Genomic DNA, 17,259 nt, shown 5'->3' with positions numbered 1-17,259 from the left:
TAAATTATTGGTTATTTCTCTGGATAATGATCAGTGCCTGTGCACAGAGCGTGTGGGATATCCCACATACAACAAAAATGTGTGCAACAAGGGAAGGCGTTATATTTCCTCTTATTTAAGAAACAAGGTGGTGAGAGTTATTTCCATATTGGTATCGCAGATTTGGGTGCTTTTTGCGAATTCTGAACCTGGGATTTAATAGTGCTTCGTGGGCTCCTGGAGGATAAACTTGAACGTGTCTAGAAACGTGCAGCACAACAGAAATTAAACACTTGCTTTCCTGCTCTGCATTTATTGGGGCTACAGAGACTCAAACAGCTATTTTCCTCTCAAATAATTCAGAAAAATATAATACAACAGCAATTTCTTAAATACATAACAAAACTTTCTGGATCATGAATCGACATGAGATGTAACAGCCTACAGGTATCGATTGGACAGCTTTATAAAATGTCACTCATCTACAGCATTATGAAATTGTCTTCAGAGCTACACACATATATATACATGGTTCTATATACATAAAGGCATCCATTCATGAACAGAAAGTCAAGCACTGTGTACAGAAGGGTAAAATAATACATAGAGTCTGAATAATCTTTAAGAGACAATTTGGGGTTCCAAGCAATAGTGATTTACATTCAAATAAACATGTAGATTTTCAAATCTAGATAGGTAAAATTTTCATGATGCAGGCTACAGGAAAATTCACACTGTGAATTATTTGTTCTTCAAAGGCCTCTTTATCAAAATAGAGATTTCAACGCCAGAGCAAACACCTTACATGAACAAACAGAATGCCTAGGACTCTAAAATTTGCTTCCATATGCCTTTCCCCCTCATCTCCCTACCTAGTAACCAGAGAAAAATTCCCAGAAGGAGCAGCAGCGCGATGTTGTGCCTTTATATCTGTTAGGGTTTCTGGATGGGGGGTTATTTACATCCAGATTAGAATTTGGTGAAGGAGTTTTGATTTCTATTTTAAATAGACTATACTACTCCAAACAGAAATTTTTTTTTGCCACGACATCCAAACATGATCATGTAGGCCTGTATTTCTTCCTAGTATAGAAAGAGGATCACTAGGAGAATATAGGGCTGACAGAGGAAGGAGGCAGGTTAAACTCTCTCACTGGCCAATTATCCCAAATGAGAGCATCTATCTCTGTTATTGACGTTGTCAGTTCTCTCCTTTATAAACAAAGTTTCTAGCTCGGCTTACACCTTGCCCTTTGAGGCACCAGAGATCTATCTCAGTCTAACCCACCAGCCTATCCCTGTTGATTCTGACGGTCTTACACGGGCCAATTCACGTAGCCACATAAGGAAGAAGTCACGATTTTCCAGGCACTTTTCGACATTTAAAAACTTAAATCCGGTTGTTAAAAAATCTGTTTCACAAACAACCCCCACTCCCTGTGCTCTATGAAAAAGTAGCTGATTTTGTTACAGGATCTCTGTGAGAAGACAAATTCCTTCAGTTTGGCCAAGGAAACAGTATGGATGTTTTCTCCTACTGTTACTCCAAATTTGGGAGCGCTGCCTCTGATAACATAGGATGTTAGGTTATTCGAAATCAGCCCCTGTTTAAAGATTCTTTGTAGACTCGAGCTTAGAGAGTTCACTCGTGCTGGAGGACGTTGCCACGACAGACATACTTGATACAAAAATGCAATTTCATTGAGTTCCTGTGATCCCCTGAGCAGTTATAAATGCCCTTTGCTATAATGAGGCAGTGTTAAGACAAAGCAAATTATTCAAATACATGGACACTTGTCTTTCTACTAATATGAAATACATTGATAGAAGAGGGTACTCTTATTCTGAAGCGTTCAGAGTTTCAAAGGAAAATAAAGACACTTAATATTGAGACATTTCCAAAAAATGATTAAAAATGTTTTTGGTTAGTTGCCATTCAAAAGTTTTCCCAGAGTTCTCATCTATGTTTTATACAAATGGTAAATAAAAATGTACACGACCGAGAGACGTACTACACACAAATCAGGTATCGATATGTACGTGTGAACTAAAGTTCCTTAAATATACACACCCCCACTCAGGATACATTCCATTACATCGGCAAAGCATTGTTCTTTAATAATAGTCCAAGATAGCAGCAGTTTAATAACTAGTTACCCAGTTACCTTGGGGAAGTACGATGGGTTCTGACAGTCCCTCGTGGCGGTGTCGCCAGCTTCAAGGAGAGCTCTCTACAAGCATCTTACAAATTCCCATGAAGCACCAGGCTATGTTGCTAAGGGCAATTAGGTAATCCTGTCAATGGAGAAAAGGTTATTATCTTTTCAAAACCCGTGTATTCAAAAATCTGATAACAGGGAAAAAGAAGTTGCCATAAGGCGATACCAACCCAAAGCATTTATGATACAGAAAGCATTTACATTTTATTTCTTGCATTTTTTTTTTTATTTTTTTTTCCATTTCTTGTACACACAGGAAGTGTCTGCATTGCCCCACCAGACGCTGGAAGAGCAATACGAAACTGCGGAGAAGAGAGTGGCTCTGAGCTGTGTCTGAAGGGATGTAAGCAACCAGATTATCGGTGTTTTTACAAAACTGAGACGGCATGACATTGAACCAGGCGTTGTTTTAAAAGAGTTAGGTTTATGAGTCTATACCATTGAGTGAGTTACGAACTTGCAACCAAAATTTACATATATAATATGCAAAAGAACAAACCCTTCAGGTTGACTTATAATCAATCACATTAGTCCCAGAAGGAAAGACAGAATGGCTTTGAGGAAACATTTATACTCATGTACCACTGGATAGACTCATGCATGCCCAACGGATGGAAATTCTAGGCAGGCAGCAGCTTATCGGACTGGCGTACACGTGGACTTGGATACGCAATCCTGGTGTGTACTTTTAGGGCCAACTCTGTGTGGGGTGCATGGACACAGAGCTCAGGAAAGGTCTCTGTTACCTATGATAAAGGGTACCCTTGACCCTCGGCCACTTGGCCCATATTGCCTATAAACCAATCCTGGAGACCACAGCTACTGGCTATAGGAGGACAGTTGATCACCTTTACCAAGGTGCACTGGCCAAGGGAGAGCTACTGGATCAGACCACACTGTTTCAGTGGCTGCAACCCCTTCTCTTGGAAGCGACAACTCCCTCTGCACAGCACTTTCTCCTGCTTGAAGCGGAGATCACACGGGAAGAAACCTATTGTGTTTCTGCCAAGTCACTGTGGGAATGCCGGGAACAGCACCCCCGGGAGCCCGCAGAGGCAGAACCAACAGACCCACTCCTGCTGCTTAGCTCTTACGACAACTTCCCCTTTAATAGTGTTATCCTTTCCCTCTTACGGGGGGCCGGGTTTCTCCCATATTTCTCATGGGGGTCAAATCAACATAGAACAGATTCTAGCTGATGAGTTACGATGTGTGTTGCCAACCGCGACAACACACTGATGATACTGAGCATTCACTCGGGCTCTTCGAATTTGGCTGGAAGTTGAACAGTCCAGTGGGATCCTGCGGAAGATAAAGTGATGGTGGGTCAGCTCCTTCTCAGCAGCCCCAAAGCTTCCCGACATGCTCCAGAGACGCCGGCCGAGACTGCAGAACCCGGGTCCTTCTCTTCAGACAGGCTTTTCTGATGCCTTTTCTGATGCCATAGGCAGGCAGTTCAAAGTCTGGACACAGAGGCACTTCCAAAGTTTGGCAAGGAGGGGGCAGGTTCACTAAGTGGGGCTCTATCTCCGTGCTTCTCATTATAACCCCAGACGTCCGTGGCACGTGCACAGAGTGGAGACCTTTAGGTTGTGGAGGGGTCGTGCTTTTTCTTCTTGCCCCGACAGGACTTGCAGACACAGCAGATTATACACGGGGAAGCCAGGAGCAGCAAGGGTGAAGTCACCAGGGCAATGATGCCCAGTCCCACCAGGATCCCCACCACCTGGAAATTCGGAAGAAAAGCTTAGTTCAGTGCTTCAGTCTCCCTAGATGCGCACTGAACCGTCCACTACAGACGGAATGCTTATCTCCTCCCCCACCCCGCAAAAATTCCCATGTTGAAACCTTAATGTCCAACATAATGGTATTTGGAAATGAAGTCCTTTGGGAGGTAATTAGGACTGGAGGGTGGAGCCCTCACGGCAGGACTAGTGTGCCCTTATAAAAAGAGATTATCAGAGCACTTGCTTCCCCCCACCTCCCGGCAGGGGGCACCATGTGAGGACGCAGTGACAAGAAGGCCATCTGCAGACCAGGAAGAGGGTCCTTGCCAGAACCCAACCATTCTGGCACCTTCAACTCGGGCTTCTTATCTCCAGAACTGGGATAAATACGTGTCTATTTTTCAAACCACCCAGTTTTATGGTAATTTATCCTAGCAGCCTGAATGAAGACACCACCTCAGGCATATGAAAGAGTCACAGTTATGGGATCTTTCAGCCAGTGTCTGCATGATCTGAACCGGGTATGAGCCAGGGAGGCAGCAAGGACTAGATCCGAGGTGAGAAGAAGAAACAGGACGCTAACCCGAGCTCTGGCACAGGCTCTGTGTCACCCCGAGTTGTCGGCATTCTCCCTACCCGAGTCTCCTTGGCAGCCTCATAGGGATGCTAATATGATTCCGAGGCTATTAACACTGACGCCCTTAAAAGGAACGTAGTCTTTAATAAATATCAAACACTATTAAAAATAAACCAGGACTCCCTCTGAACCTCCCAGAGAAACCCACAATGGCGTGTGCAGAGGGATCGAAGCTCCAGCAGGGGCCCACAGGATTTTAGAGAACTGCCTTTTACAAGAAATATGACTTACAGGGCTTTAGGAAAGTCATTCTATCCTTTTTTCAAGAGGAGAGAATATCTGCCTGGATTCTGCAGGTCACTGTTAATTACTGGGCTGCTATGGGGCCTTGCCCCTCACCCTACCCTCAAGGGGATCGTGCTCCTGAACTAGCTTCAGGCAGTTGCTGACCTGGCCCAGAGCTCCGCAGAACCTCCCAGGCTGGGATAGGTAAGCAGAGAACAGGGTGGGGAGGAGGACTGGATGGGCTTTTTAAGCCATCCCGAGTCCCATACAGCTCCTGCTCCCTTAAAGGTCAGGGTACCTGCGTTCGGTTCCACATCACTGAGGCTCTCGAGTGGCCCAGCTTGTTCCTGCATGGCCCTTTGTCATAATGTCTGAGGAAAATGTCATTCTGAAAAACAAAGAGAGAGGTTTCAGTAAACACGCTCTTTTGAACAGAGGACTAAACACTAATCACATCAGATGGCCATGGTGGAAAGCAAAGGCTCTTTCTGGGAATACAAATGGTGGCCTCTGGGAATTCCAAGGCCACGATCTCTAGAATATGTCTCAGTACTTTCACAAATCACGGAGTGAAAACAGATCCTAATCATCGAGACCCTTGACTGAGTCTAGAAAGGATTAGAGTCCTGACCAACCATCTTTGAAAGGTGGCCCTAGCACAGGTGTGACATGGAATGGAGATTTCGAGTGGAGAGTATGTGGGAAAAAATGCCAGCGGCTGAGAAGGGCAACACAGACATGGGGTCCAAGGAAGGTTACTAACTCAATGGGAGAAGAAGGAGAAGAAATCACAGATGAGAGGAAAGCCCCCAGAGTCAGGAGCCTGGTCGAAAGAAATGACAACAGAGAGATGAACTTTGTTGGGAAGATGATGGCCACACTTTGGACAGTTAAACTCAAGAGATACTCAAGCCGTATTGTTCAAAAGGCAGCTGATTACACAGATGAGAATTTGGGGGAAAAGATGGGAATCAGCGTACATGGGGTGGAGAAAAACCACAGAAGTAGATGAGATCACCCAGGGAGAGAGTGTAGACAGGCAGGCAAAGAGGATGTAAGGAGGGAGCGCCTGGGCGCCTCGGTTAAGCATCTGAGTTTGGCTCAGGTCATGATCTCGGAGTTTTGAGATAGAGCCCCATGCCCAGTGCAGAGCCTGCTTAAGATTCTTTCTCTCCCTCTTCCTCTGCCCCTCCCCCTTCTGGCTCTCTCACTCTAAAAAAAAAAAAAAAGAAAAGAAAAGAAAGAAAAACAAGAATGAGTCAAGGAGCACCTGGAAAGGAAACAGAAGTGGCCAGAAATGTAGAAGGGAAATCAGAAGAGATATCATCACTGAAGCAGAGGCGGTCAAGACGTCAAAGGCAGTGGAGACTCTAGGTTAGAGGAGGACTGAAACATCCACTGAATTTTACCCAAAAGACAGTACTCAAAGCCTTGGAAAAACACAGTCAAGGCTGTGACAATGTGGCAGGCTAAGTGCATTTCAAAGGACTGGAGGTAAGTATCAAGGATGAGAGGCAATTATGCTGTTTTGAGCTTGGCTTCCAAGAGAGGGAGAGAGAAAGATAATGGTAGTAAGGGAGACATGCAGGCTTGAGAAAAATGGGACTCGTTTTTAAGTGGGACACAGCTGAGCACATAGAGATGTTAGTAGAAATTGAAATCACAGGAGAGAGAAGAGATAATGGAAAGGGACAAGTGTCTGAGGTCCCCAGAGCAGATTAAGAACACTTCGTCCTCTGAACCAGCAGGGATGAGGACCAAGGCAGCAGCAAACTCAACATCCCAGTAAAACTCAAAAATCACTCAGTTTGGGCATCTGTCTCAGGCTTGGCTCTTGGACAATCATCCTACTCCCAGACCCAGGCTCTGAAACTTTGCTATAAACAAAGATCAACACCACCATCTGACACAGAACACTTGTCGAGAGAAAAACATCATTACCAACAAGCCAGTACCCCTGGCGAAAACCAAGAAAATCAGATCTCAGAAAACAATGACCAGAAAAAGATGCTTCAGTATTTGAAGTCTGTGTATCCAGGCTTTTAACATCTGTGCCATTTCAACTTGAGCACCGGAACAGTCCAAGTAACAGAACAGTGTGTTCCTTGCAACACCATACCCCAAACATATTTCAGCCAAAGGATGGGGGGATCTGGCACACATCTTTATTCCCTTACATTCTTGCTTCTTAAAAAGAACCTCATGGGCTCAGCCTCCTTGGGATATGAACCCAATTAATGTTCTGGTTAAACCTGAAGGCAAACAGAAAAGATGTCTTTCTTTTGTAAAAACACGAGGGGTTTTCACAGTCAGTAAAAACCTCGCCCAGAGTATCACACGCTTGGAATCATAATGGGTCTCAAATATCACACATACATTCAAGGGCTTAGGATCAATGGAATTAACCAAATAAATAAATAAATAAATAAATAAAAACACTGCCGAGATTCCACAGCCTAAAATGTCAGTTTTCTTTCCCCTAATTTATACCTCAGCTTGAAACGCCAAGATCGGGCTGATTAAAATTCTTCTACACAGATATCATCTGAAACAACTTGTCTAATTTTCACTTAAAAATCAGGCCCGTGGCAGCCAGCATGCATCCCATAATAGCCGCACACAGACTCACTAACCATATGATACTAAAGGGTCACCAGAGCCACTTATCAGACTGAAACCAACCAGGCAACTGAAACGAAAAATAGCGCGGGGCGCCTGGATGGCTCAGGTGGTTGGGTGTTCGGCTCTTGATTCCGGCTCAGGCTGTGACCTCAAAGTCATGTGACCGAGCCCCGCATCAGGCTCCATGCTCAGTGTGGAGTCTGCTTGAGATTCTCTCTCTTCTCCTACCCTTCCCCCAACTTGCGCTCGCTTGCTCTCATTCTCTCTCTAAAATAAATAAATAAATCTTGTAAATAAATAAATAAATAAATAAATAATTGAGAAAAGAAGGTCCACCCCACCATGACAGAGAGCTCACTCTGGTATGGACGTATTTCATTGGTCCACATTGCCCGAATAGGAACTATCTCTTCTTATTTGGGGTAGCACACACGTGCTAGAAGAAACACCAGAATTGAAGGGAGATCTGCTCAGCCATCCTTCACAACACCTTTTACCTCTGAGGGTACCGTGAGCCTCGGCTCGGGACTGCCTGAGCCGCACCTGACCTGGGCCAGATGTGCTTCACCAATGGTGAGGGGGGAAAGAGTCACTGAGGCAGACCCCGTTATCCGGGAATGGAGCCCTAACAAAACCAGAGCAAGACCACAGTCATGCCAATGAATGGTTATTTAAGACATCCCCTTGATTTGAGTGGCTTTCTTCTTTAAATTCAAAAAGAGGAAGAGAACCAAATTATGGTAGGCGGAAAAACTACTCCCCTACTGATGCCCGTGGCCCACTCCCCAGAATTTGAGAATTTGTTGGCTTTCGTGGAAAAAGGGACTTTACACATGTGATTAAAGTAAGAGCGTGAGATGGTGGAGAACAGCCTGTATCATCCAGATGTGACCAGTCTAATCACTCTTTCATCCAGATGTGGCCAATCTCATCAGAGGGTCCTTAAGGGCAGAGCAGCTTTCCCAGCTGTGGTCAGAGGGAGCTGCGACAAAAGAAGAAGGGGCAGAGAGACGTGATGTGGCTGGTTTCACAGGTGGAGAAAGGGGCCACAAGCCAATGAATGTGGGCAGCTTCTAGAAGCTACAAAACCCAGAAATGGATTCTCCCCTGGAATCCAGAATAAATGCAGCCCTGAGGACACCTTGATTTTAGTCCAGTGAGACCCACATCAGATTTCCAGAGGATAGAACTAAAGACAAAAAAAAATCTCTGTTGTTTTAAGCCACTACGTATGTGGTGATTTGTGACAGCAGCAAAATAAATGAATACACTGACGGCTCTCTACGTGATAAGAGGAGACAGTGCCCCCAACGCAGAAGCTGTCCCTACAACGAAAGCTTGCCTTTAAAGCTAAGCTGACACAGTGAAGGGACTCAAAGGGACATTTGCTAGACATTTAAGTAGCAGCCTCAGAAAGAATCCTTAAGAAAAATAACCTTCTTTTGCAGGATAAACACAGATTCAAGATTTTAAAAGGAAAGCCTGGAGGATCCGGACGGGTGCACAGATATGATGAAGAGAGAGACCACAGAAGACGCTTCCAGGTGGCACTTACGTCCAGGTTCTGGAGACAGTACCAGCAAAACGTGTGTTTGCAATTCTTGCACATCATCTGGGCACAGCCCTCGTTGCGTTCGATGTAAACCCGACAGACGGGGCACTGCTTGATGGGGGCTTCTGCGTCTGTCCCAAAGAGGGCCCTAGAAACAAAATGGATGAGAAATTATGGATGGGGGGGTCAAGAATGCTGCTAGAACTACAAGGGAGTCCACTAACCAGGGCTGGGGAAGAGTGGGCCGAGTGTCATTAATTCAACAGGTCACTAGAGCCGTTCTAGATTCCACTTTACGCACCAACTGAATTCCTAGGGTTCCTGATGGGTGAGGTAGTGGCCTCTCCCTCATCTGAGTTTAATTCACTTCCATGGAAGAGGGTGGGGGTAAAAATAGGAGGGACACAGATTATTAGTCGTACGGATAACTCAAAACAAAAAAGAACCTTAATTTCCATATCTTTGGCTAGGAGTCATGCTATAATTGTACTTTCCACACCTGACTTAGTTCCTTATTTGGCCGAGTTAGTATTTCATTCCCTGAGCATGCACTGTCTAAAGCAAAAGCACAAGCGTTCTGCTACACAACAGAAAAACCAGTTCTGGATCTGACATGGCATACACAAATCTTCTTGGCGATCTGTTCTGATAAAGAAACAGAACAGATCGCAGGAGGCAAGAATCAATACCTGAAAATCAACGCCCAGCCTCATCAAAGAGCCTTGCTCCCGACGGATGCCTAGGTCAGCGCAGGCTCACAGCCTTAAGAGGCACGGAAAATAAGTGGACCACATTGGGGGTGCGGTTAGGGGAGCCACAGCGCCGTGCTGCACATTAGCTAGCGTTCATCAGAACCAGCCCCCGGTTCACGGAGACATCAAGTTCACAAAGCGTCCTTGGATCCAGGATCGGATTTGGTACTCAGAGTAACCGTATTATAGCAGTGGGACAGTTACCATTTTAATTCTTTCCCCCACCACCTTTTTTTTTCCCCCCAAATAGAGAAACAGACTCAGAGGCTGAGTGACTTCCATGAGGTCCCGCCGATACCAAGTGACCATGTCAGAACTCAACCTCTTAGGGTGCCCGGGTGGCTCAGCCAGCTGGGCGTCTGCCTTCAGCTCGGGTCATGATCCCAGAGTCTGGGGATAAAGCCCCACATTGGCTCTCTGCTCAGTGGAGGGTCTGCTTCTCCCTCTGACTTCCCCCACCCCCACCATGCTCTTTCTTAAATAAATAAAATCTTAAAAAATAAAAATAAAAGATAGAACCCAACCCCTCTCTGCTCTGGGATCTTCCCCTTGTCCCATGATGCCCGCAGACCTATCCGCCACGCGCAGAGGTTACTGGCTAAGAAGGCGTGTGCCTGCCCCGGGCACTAGGTCTATTTTTCCTCTTGGTTTGTTTGGTCCCAGATTCAAAAACAGTATCCTAGCCAGGTAGCACTCTCGTTCCTGAAGAATGGTGCCACACTCTCTGAGGGTGTGGGGGTGAGCCAGCCAACTGGACTAGGCACACCAGTGCCTCTGTTCTCACTGATGCAGAACAGCCAGAGCCTCCAGCAAAGCCAGGGATCGTGCACAAAGGTCTCTCGCTCTGGGCCCTTCTGCTGCCGTAAAAACCCTTTGTACTGAAAGGTACAGATTTAACTGCTTCTCATTGTCACCGACTCTGAACTTGGGCACCATCTTTGCAGGGCACCACGTATAGGGGATGCAGCTCTTTTCCTCTAAGACCTGGGTACTGAGCATCGAGCCCCTGAAGGCCTGCCGCTTCTGCCGCTTCTGTTGTGCTCTCTCTGTAGGGCTGCCACGCCCCACAAGCTGCCACATGGTCAGGTCACAAAGTAATTTCCACATAGCTTTGCAGGCAGGAAGAAATCCACGGCAGGTGCTCGTGGCTTCTAAGCAAATAGCTGTGGACAAGCCATGCCTTGCTATTGAAAACCAGTGGGCTGTGGGCCTTCCAACCTGAAGAAAAATCAAAATGCATTCAGACCCTCATTTCAGCGGTATCTGGGAGAGTCTCCAGGGGAAAATACCTAAAATCTCCTTAGAAAGACTGTGTCGGTTACTCTTTGTTAACAACTTCCCAGTTCAGAGACGCTTCTCAGGGAAGTTCCACGGGGGAAAGAACCCATCTCTGAATTCCATCACAAGAGAACTCCTTCTCCAAGTGACCTATCTGGGGTGAATAATCACAAAGACCGTTTCTCCTTTCTTACCTGTGCTCTGTTGGCAGGACAATGGGCTGACTATCTCTACAGGAGACCTCTGCGTGCCAAGCATCCTTGCAACAGGAGCAGAACTTCAGGTGACAAGAAGGGCACTCCACCTGCACGGGCTGTCCTGGGTCACCGGAGGCAATAGGGCACACGGTCTGACAGTCTGCGACAGGACACCACGTTCGGTGGGGGTCCAGGTGAACTTCTAGAGCATAAACAAAGAAAATGTGACGGTCTATATGTCTTTCGTACGGGCCTAGACTTTCCCCCCTTCCTTCTTCTCTTTTATAGGCTAATATTTATGGAAGGTTAGTACAACCGAGGGCAGTGACTTCTACTCTTGGTCTTCATAATGGACCCAGACCTATGAGGTCACTCAGCTCTGCCATGTTTCTCAAAGTAGGTACTAGTGGAAGAGGCCACCACTGCCCTTACGAACAGATAGGAAGTGTTCTCACTAATCCAAATGGGCAAGTCTTCTGGAATACTTCTCACCTTTCAGCACTCAAAGTAGGCAAAAATCTTAAGTCCCTGCTACAACTATTTGGGGGTATTATCTTGGGAGGAAAACTGGACCTGAAGGACCTACAGAAGCAAAAGGAAAAAGAAATTCATGGGATTTTGTCCTTTCCGGGACTGAGAAATAAGCAGTGAGGTTTCTTCCTACCTTTTTTAGAGGGAACTGAAAGAACAAGGAAGAAATCAAATAGTTCAAGGACCAAACAGTGCCTGGTGTGGCTTAGCCAAGAAGTCAGATTAGCTGTCAATTTGGATATTCTGTTCTCCTACCATATGCTAGTTAGAGATATTTGTAAAAGACTCAGAAGATCCACAATCAAAAGGTTTCACAGACCATAAAATGATAGTCAGTTATAGACTATACCAACCACATCCAAGTGGCCTGTAGGAAGGAATATGGAGTTGGGGGTAAGCCGACTGTCATTCTATTCAAATGTTTACAAATCTTGTTTGGTTTTCCATTTTTCTATTCAATAACAGACCTCACATTCTTGTCTTACAATGTGACCTTTAAGGGAACATATCATGTAAAAATGATGTTATTGAGGAACAGAGTTGCCCTTTTTTCTTTGAACCAATGTATTTTGCAAATTTTAAACTGATGGATTCCAGTTTTAAATCTCCTAAGGATTATGATTCTTGGAAAATTCCACACAGGAGGCAAACAGACCCAAAGAGTGGTGCGAAAAGGAAATGAAGGCATTAAGTATGAGCTTAGTTTTAAAGGTAATAATTTTACAAATTCAGTATCAGGGGAAATAAGTCCAAAATGTTCCAGCAAACACTGTCTCCATTAATCTCTCATCTAGAAAAGACAGCAATCAGATCCATGCTTATTACACGTTTTCATTCAAAAAGAGAACACTTACACTTATTTTCTTATCTAATAATTCTGGGGAATGGGGTTGGAGAACGATGAGCCAAATAAAATCAGAAAAGGGAAGCCTATGATTCACAGGTGCTCAGACCCCAAGAGAGATGGACCCTTGAAAGAAATCTCTAAAAGTTTGAGAAAGGCTAGTTAGAAAATCAAGGGGACAGTGACACACACCTCTGCTCCAAGGTCCTGACCTTTTATTTCCACACATTTATATTTTTTTCCAAACTCATAACGGTTTCACAAACACTAAGTCCAAAGAAATGAAGGCTGGTGTATAAATTAGAGCTAAGGACTCACACATCACCTACCTTTTTAACCACCCATTCCAAATCACAGGACTTTTAATTTTTTTCTAAGATTTTATGTATTTATTTCACAGAGAGAGAGAGAGAGAGAGAGACAGCAAGAGAGGGAACACAAGCAGGGGGATGGGAGAGGGAGAAGCAGGTTTCCCTCTGGGCAGTGAGCCCCATGCAGGGCTGGATCCCAGGATCCTGGGATCATGACCTGAGCCAAAGGCTGACGTTTAACGACTGAGCCACCCACGTGCCCCCAAATCCCAGGTCTTTTAAAGGACTGACAATACGGAAAGGAAAGGAAAGACTCATATTACAGTTAAATTTGTAACATCCCTGCGGATCACCGTAAAAAAGATACAAGGATACAACTTGTCCTCATAATTCTAATCCAAATTATTTGGTAGGCATTCTGAACTGTTTGTTTGTACCAGCTCATTTTTCAGGTATCCGGGTTGCCACAATAAAAGCAGAAACAAATATGGGAGCAGTTACAAATTTTGATGAATCCCCATAAAGAAAAAAACCCTTAGGAAGCAAGGCAGCTGATGCACACTCCAGTGCAAAAAAGCAACGGAAGAGTCTGAGCTGCAGAAAGCAGCGATGCTCTGGACTTTCCTCCGCTTCGATAGAAAGGAATGATGAGGCGAAGGAGGTGATGGAAGGGGCAAAACGGAGACATTGCAGCCTTCTCCTTACTTCGTTAGAAGTCTTGGTCTTTAGGGACAGCTTACAGAGCTTAACCAATACCCGAAGTGGAGTTACCAGGAGACAGATTTCAACTCTATCCAGAACTGTTAGGGACTTCTCTAGCCACCTTTACGGTATCTGGTCAACACCTGTCCCAGCTTCTTTCCAACCTCCCGGCTGAGAACGATCAGGTCTCTATAGACACACAACACAGCGGACTTGCGCTCTCAGTCTTCCGCGCAGCCAGGGTGTGGTCATGTGACATGGTTCTGGCCAATGGGAGGTGAGGGAAGACCGCAAGGGGCTTCTGGGACTAGATCTCCTTCCGGATACTCGGGCAAGAATCTCCTTTCCGTCTGCGAGCCTGTGAACACGGCTGTGTGAAGCTGTGATGCCTGGGCCGCCACAACCCTGGGAACTCTAACGGGAAAATTACAGGAGTTGGAGAAGTTGAGCCGCTCCGTCAATCACACCCGCAACTGCCTACCTCTGGATTTCCTGTGCGCGAGGGAATTCAGTGCCTTCACTGGTTAAGGCTCTTATTAGCCCGGCATTCTGTTCCTTGCAGACGAAAGCATCTCAACCCATAAGGTTACCTCTAGCAATAGGGAGCAAATGCCCAGGTCAGACAAGGACTGCTCCTCCAGTGCGGCTGGTGAGTTTATAAAGGGGATTAAAGTACCATGTCCGAGACGACCTTTAAAGTATTTAAAGTGAGGCACGAGAAAATGTGTGTATGCAAATAGAAATAAAATATACACTACACACATCATCCTGTAGAAAACCTTATTTACCATAATAAAATTTTATTTTTATTATTTATTAACCTTTTTAAAAAATTAACACCCTGTGCCAGACCCATAAGGCTTTTGTGTAGGTTACTAGACAAATAATAGACATCCATATAGCTGAACACTATGTAGCTCTAAAATAAGGTGAACTGATGTGACAATATGGAAAGATCCCAAAGATATACTGCCAGTTCAAAAATGCAGATTGAGGAAGAGTATAAATGAACCATGTTTATAAGAGCATGTATATATAGAAATATGTTTTAACATTTTCAGAAAATCTAAGAAGCATAAAAAGAGTTATCCTTGAATAAAGGGCAGGGGTTGTAATCAGAGGTGAGGATTTAGTTTAATACTAAACTTGAATTTATTTTTTAAAAAATATTTTATTTGAGAAAGAGAGAGAGAAAGCATGAGTTGAGGGGGCAAAGGGAGAGGGAGAAGCAGACTCCCCACTGAGCCAGGATCCAGATGCGGGGCTCAATCCCAGGACCCTGAGATCATGACCTGAGCCAAAAGCAGCCGCTTAACCAGCTGAGACATACACATGCCCCTAAACTTGAATTTAAAAAGAAACAGGAGCAAATGCTACTTTTATAATTTTTTAAAGCTAGTTTTAAAAGGCTACTACCAACAGCACCTGGGTGGTCAGTCAGTTGGGCGTCTGACTCTTGGTTTGGGCTCAGGTCATGATCTCAACGTCAGGAGATCAAGCCCGGCTTTGGGCTCTGTGCTCAGTGGGGAGTTTGCTCAAGATTCTCTCCCTCGCTGCCCCTCCCTCCCTCCCCCTGTGCTTGTACACTCTCTTTAAAATAAATAAATAAGGTTGCCTGCATAGTTCAATCGGTTAAGCATCTGCCTTCAGCTCAGGTCATGATCTCAGGGTCCTAGGATTGAGTCCCACATCGGGCTTGCTGTTCAGCAAGGAATCTGCTTCTCCTGCTCACTCTCCCTCTCTCTCAAATAAATAGATAAAATCTTTTTAAAATTTTTAAAAATTAAAGGCTACTATCAATTTGGAATATGAACAATAGGCTAATAAAATAATTCTGGATCTAAGCTCTTCCCTGGAAAATCATCTACTTTTTCTATTCAAATTTCCCCTCCGTTTCACATTCTTCTCCATATATTCAATTCTCATTCTAGGCTTTTCCTTAACCTAAAAATCATCTCATCTTTAACCAAGTTATAGCCTATCCATTCTTAAAGGACCTACTACATGGGGCACCTGGGTGACTCAGTTGTTAAGTGTCTGTGTTCGGATCAGGTCATGATCCCAGGGTCCTGGGATTGAGGCCCACATCGGGCTCCCTGTTCATCAGCAAGCCTGCTTCTCCTTCTCCCATCCCCCTGCTTGTGTGCCTGCTCTCACTCTCTTTCTCCCTGTCACATAAACAAATAAAGTCTTTTAAAAAAAAGATTTAAAAAATAAAGGACCTACAACATACTTGTCTTAATTTTGGTGTCACAGAACCAGCATCTTGTTCATTGCTGTGCTCTAGTCTCTTCATGGAGATGGCCCTTCTCTCTTTAGGTTGTAGGCAAGGAATACTTATTTTATTTGTGTGTTCCAATACACTGACACAGTGATGGGATGCTTCCTGTTGATTTATAGCAGTCATTCTTGGTTTTTTGCAAATGCTAGATATAGTCCTCTGCCAACAATTGCCTTACAATACACACACTACTAATACCATCTTGAATTGCCTTGCACTGGAATTTATTTTCCATTCTCTTCTAGTGCTTTCATCAACAGATGTACATAGCACACTAAAACCATCCAATACCAGTCCAGGTGTTGAAAGTATGTTATGATCATTATTAGACTCTAAAAATCTCCACCCACCTCAGTTAGGCTCTCTACATTTGGAAAGACACCAACTTGGCAAAACATGGAACTTTATATATAGCACTCTCAAAATTAGACCTCCTTTATGAAGCGTCACTTATAAGGGTGACAACGAAAAAAATTTCTAACGTTAAAATGAACAATAATTACCCTTGCTTGAACCCTACTTACTGTCTCCCTGTACCTAACATCCATTTCACCTTCCTGTTTCATGTCAGTCCTTGGATGAGTGATCCAGATTCACTGATTCTCATTCCTTTCCCCTCATATCCTCCTTAAGTCTCTAAAGTAAACTTTTTCTTCCCAGTTCCTTAATAAACTGCTCTCTGAAAGTTAAAACAGCCATCCCTCTACTCATCCCCGGCAAATGTTTCTCATTCTATCTTCTATCTGATACTCTTGGGGCTCTCTTCCATAAGGCACCAGCCTCTCTATTCTCTTCCCACAACCTTCCTTCTCCTTTCATATCAGTACTGCTTCCTTTGGTTCCATCGATGGATGGTGTCAAAGACTCAGTCCTTGATTTTCCCCAAATGTCCTTACTTACAGAACCCAAGCCGTGACTCAGTCTTAATCTTGCTTTAATTTGGACTATTCCAAACTTCTTCTTGAGGCCTGACTTCTTGTGCTGATATGCCTGAAAACTTAGTCAAATGTCTGTTATTCATTGTTCATTCAAAAAATGATCAATTTCAGGGACTTTTTAGAGACCCTAGCCTTAAAGAGATGAAAATAGAGGTTTGCTTCTCAGAAATCTCAGTGTGAAAAGAACAAGAGATGTTTAAATTAATGAAATATTTTCAAAAAGCAATGCAATAACTGACAGGGCACCCCATGAGATAACATAAAATAAACTATTGCCGTCTGTGAGCAGCTCTTAGGGGTGGAGGTAAGGAATGTGTAATATACAGAAGATTTTTGTAAGACAGGAATATTTTAACGCTTTTCTTATCTGAGTACCCATAATGAAGTTTTCCCTTTCAATCAGCTCTAAACGCAGGAAGTAGAACTGGTCGCTCGTGCTCACAGTACAAAGCAGATGGCACATG

The 17,259-nt window shown here is 44.4% G+C and overlaps 1 protein-coding gene across 1 annotated transcript in view; it reads right to left on the bottom strand.

Moving 5' to 3' along the window:
• Positions 1 to 274: 274 nt before the first annotated feature.
• Positions 275 to 17,259, bottom strand: part of LOC111156699 (ring finger protein 144B) — a 69,354-nt gene continuing 52,369 nt past the window's right edge. Inside the window, exons 4-7 of the mRNA XM_022517734.1 lie at positions 11,186 to 11,390; positions 8,965 to 9,109; positions 5,086 to 5,175; positions 275 to 3,924 (exon numbers count right to left, since the gene is read on the bottom strand). Of these exons, the coding sequence (XP_022373442.1) occupies positions 3,784 to 3,924; positions 5,086 to 5,175; positions 8,965 to 9,109; positions 11,186 to 11,390 (581 nt within the window). The 3' untranslated portion in view covers positions 275 to 3,783. The remainder of the gene's footprint in view (positions 3,925 to 5,085; positions 5,176 to 8,964; positions 9,110 to 11,185; positions 11,391 to 17,259) is intronic.

Source organism: Enhydra lutris, unplaced genomic scaffold (genome assembly GCF_002288905.1).
Source record: "Enhydra lutris kenyoni isolate GAN:26980312 unplaced genomic scaffold, ASM228890v2 scaffoldscaffold48, whole genome shotgun sequence".
Classification (NCBI taxonomy): domain Eukaryota; kingdom Metazoa; phylum Chordata; class Mammalia; order Carnivora; family Mustelidae; genus Enhydra; species Enhydra lutris.
This window is presented reverse-complemented; position numbering and strand designations above follow the sequence as displayed.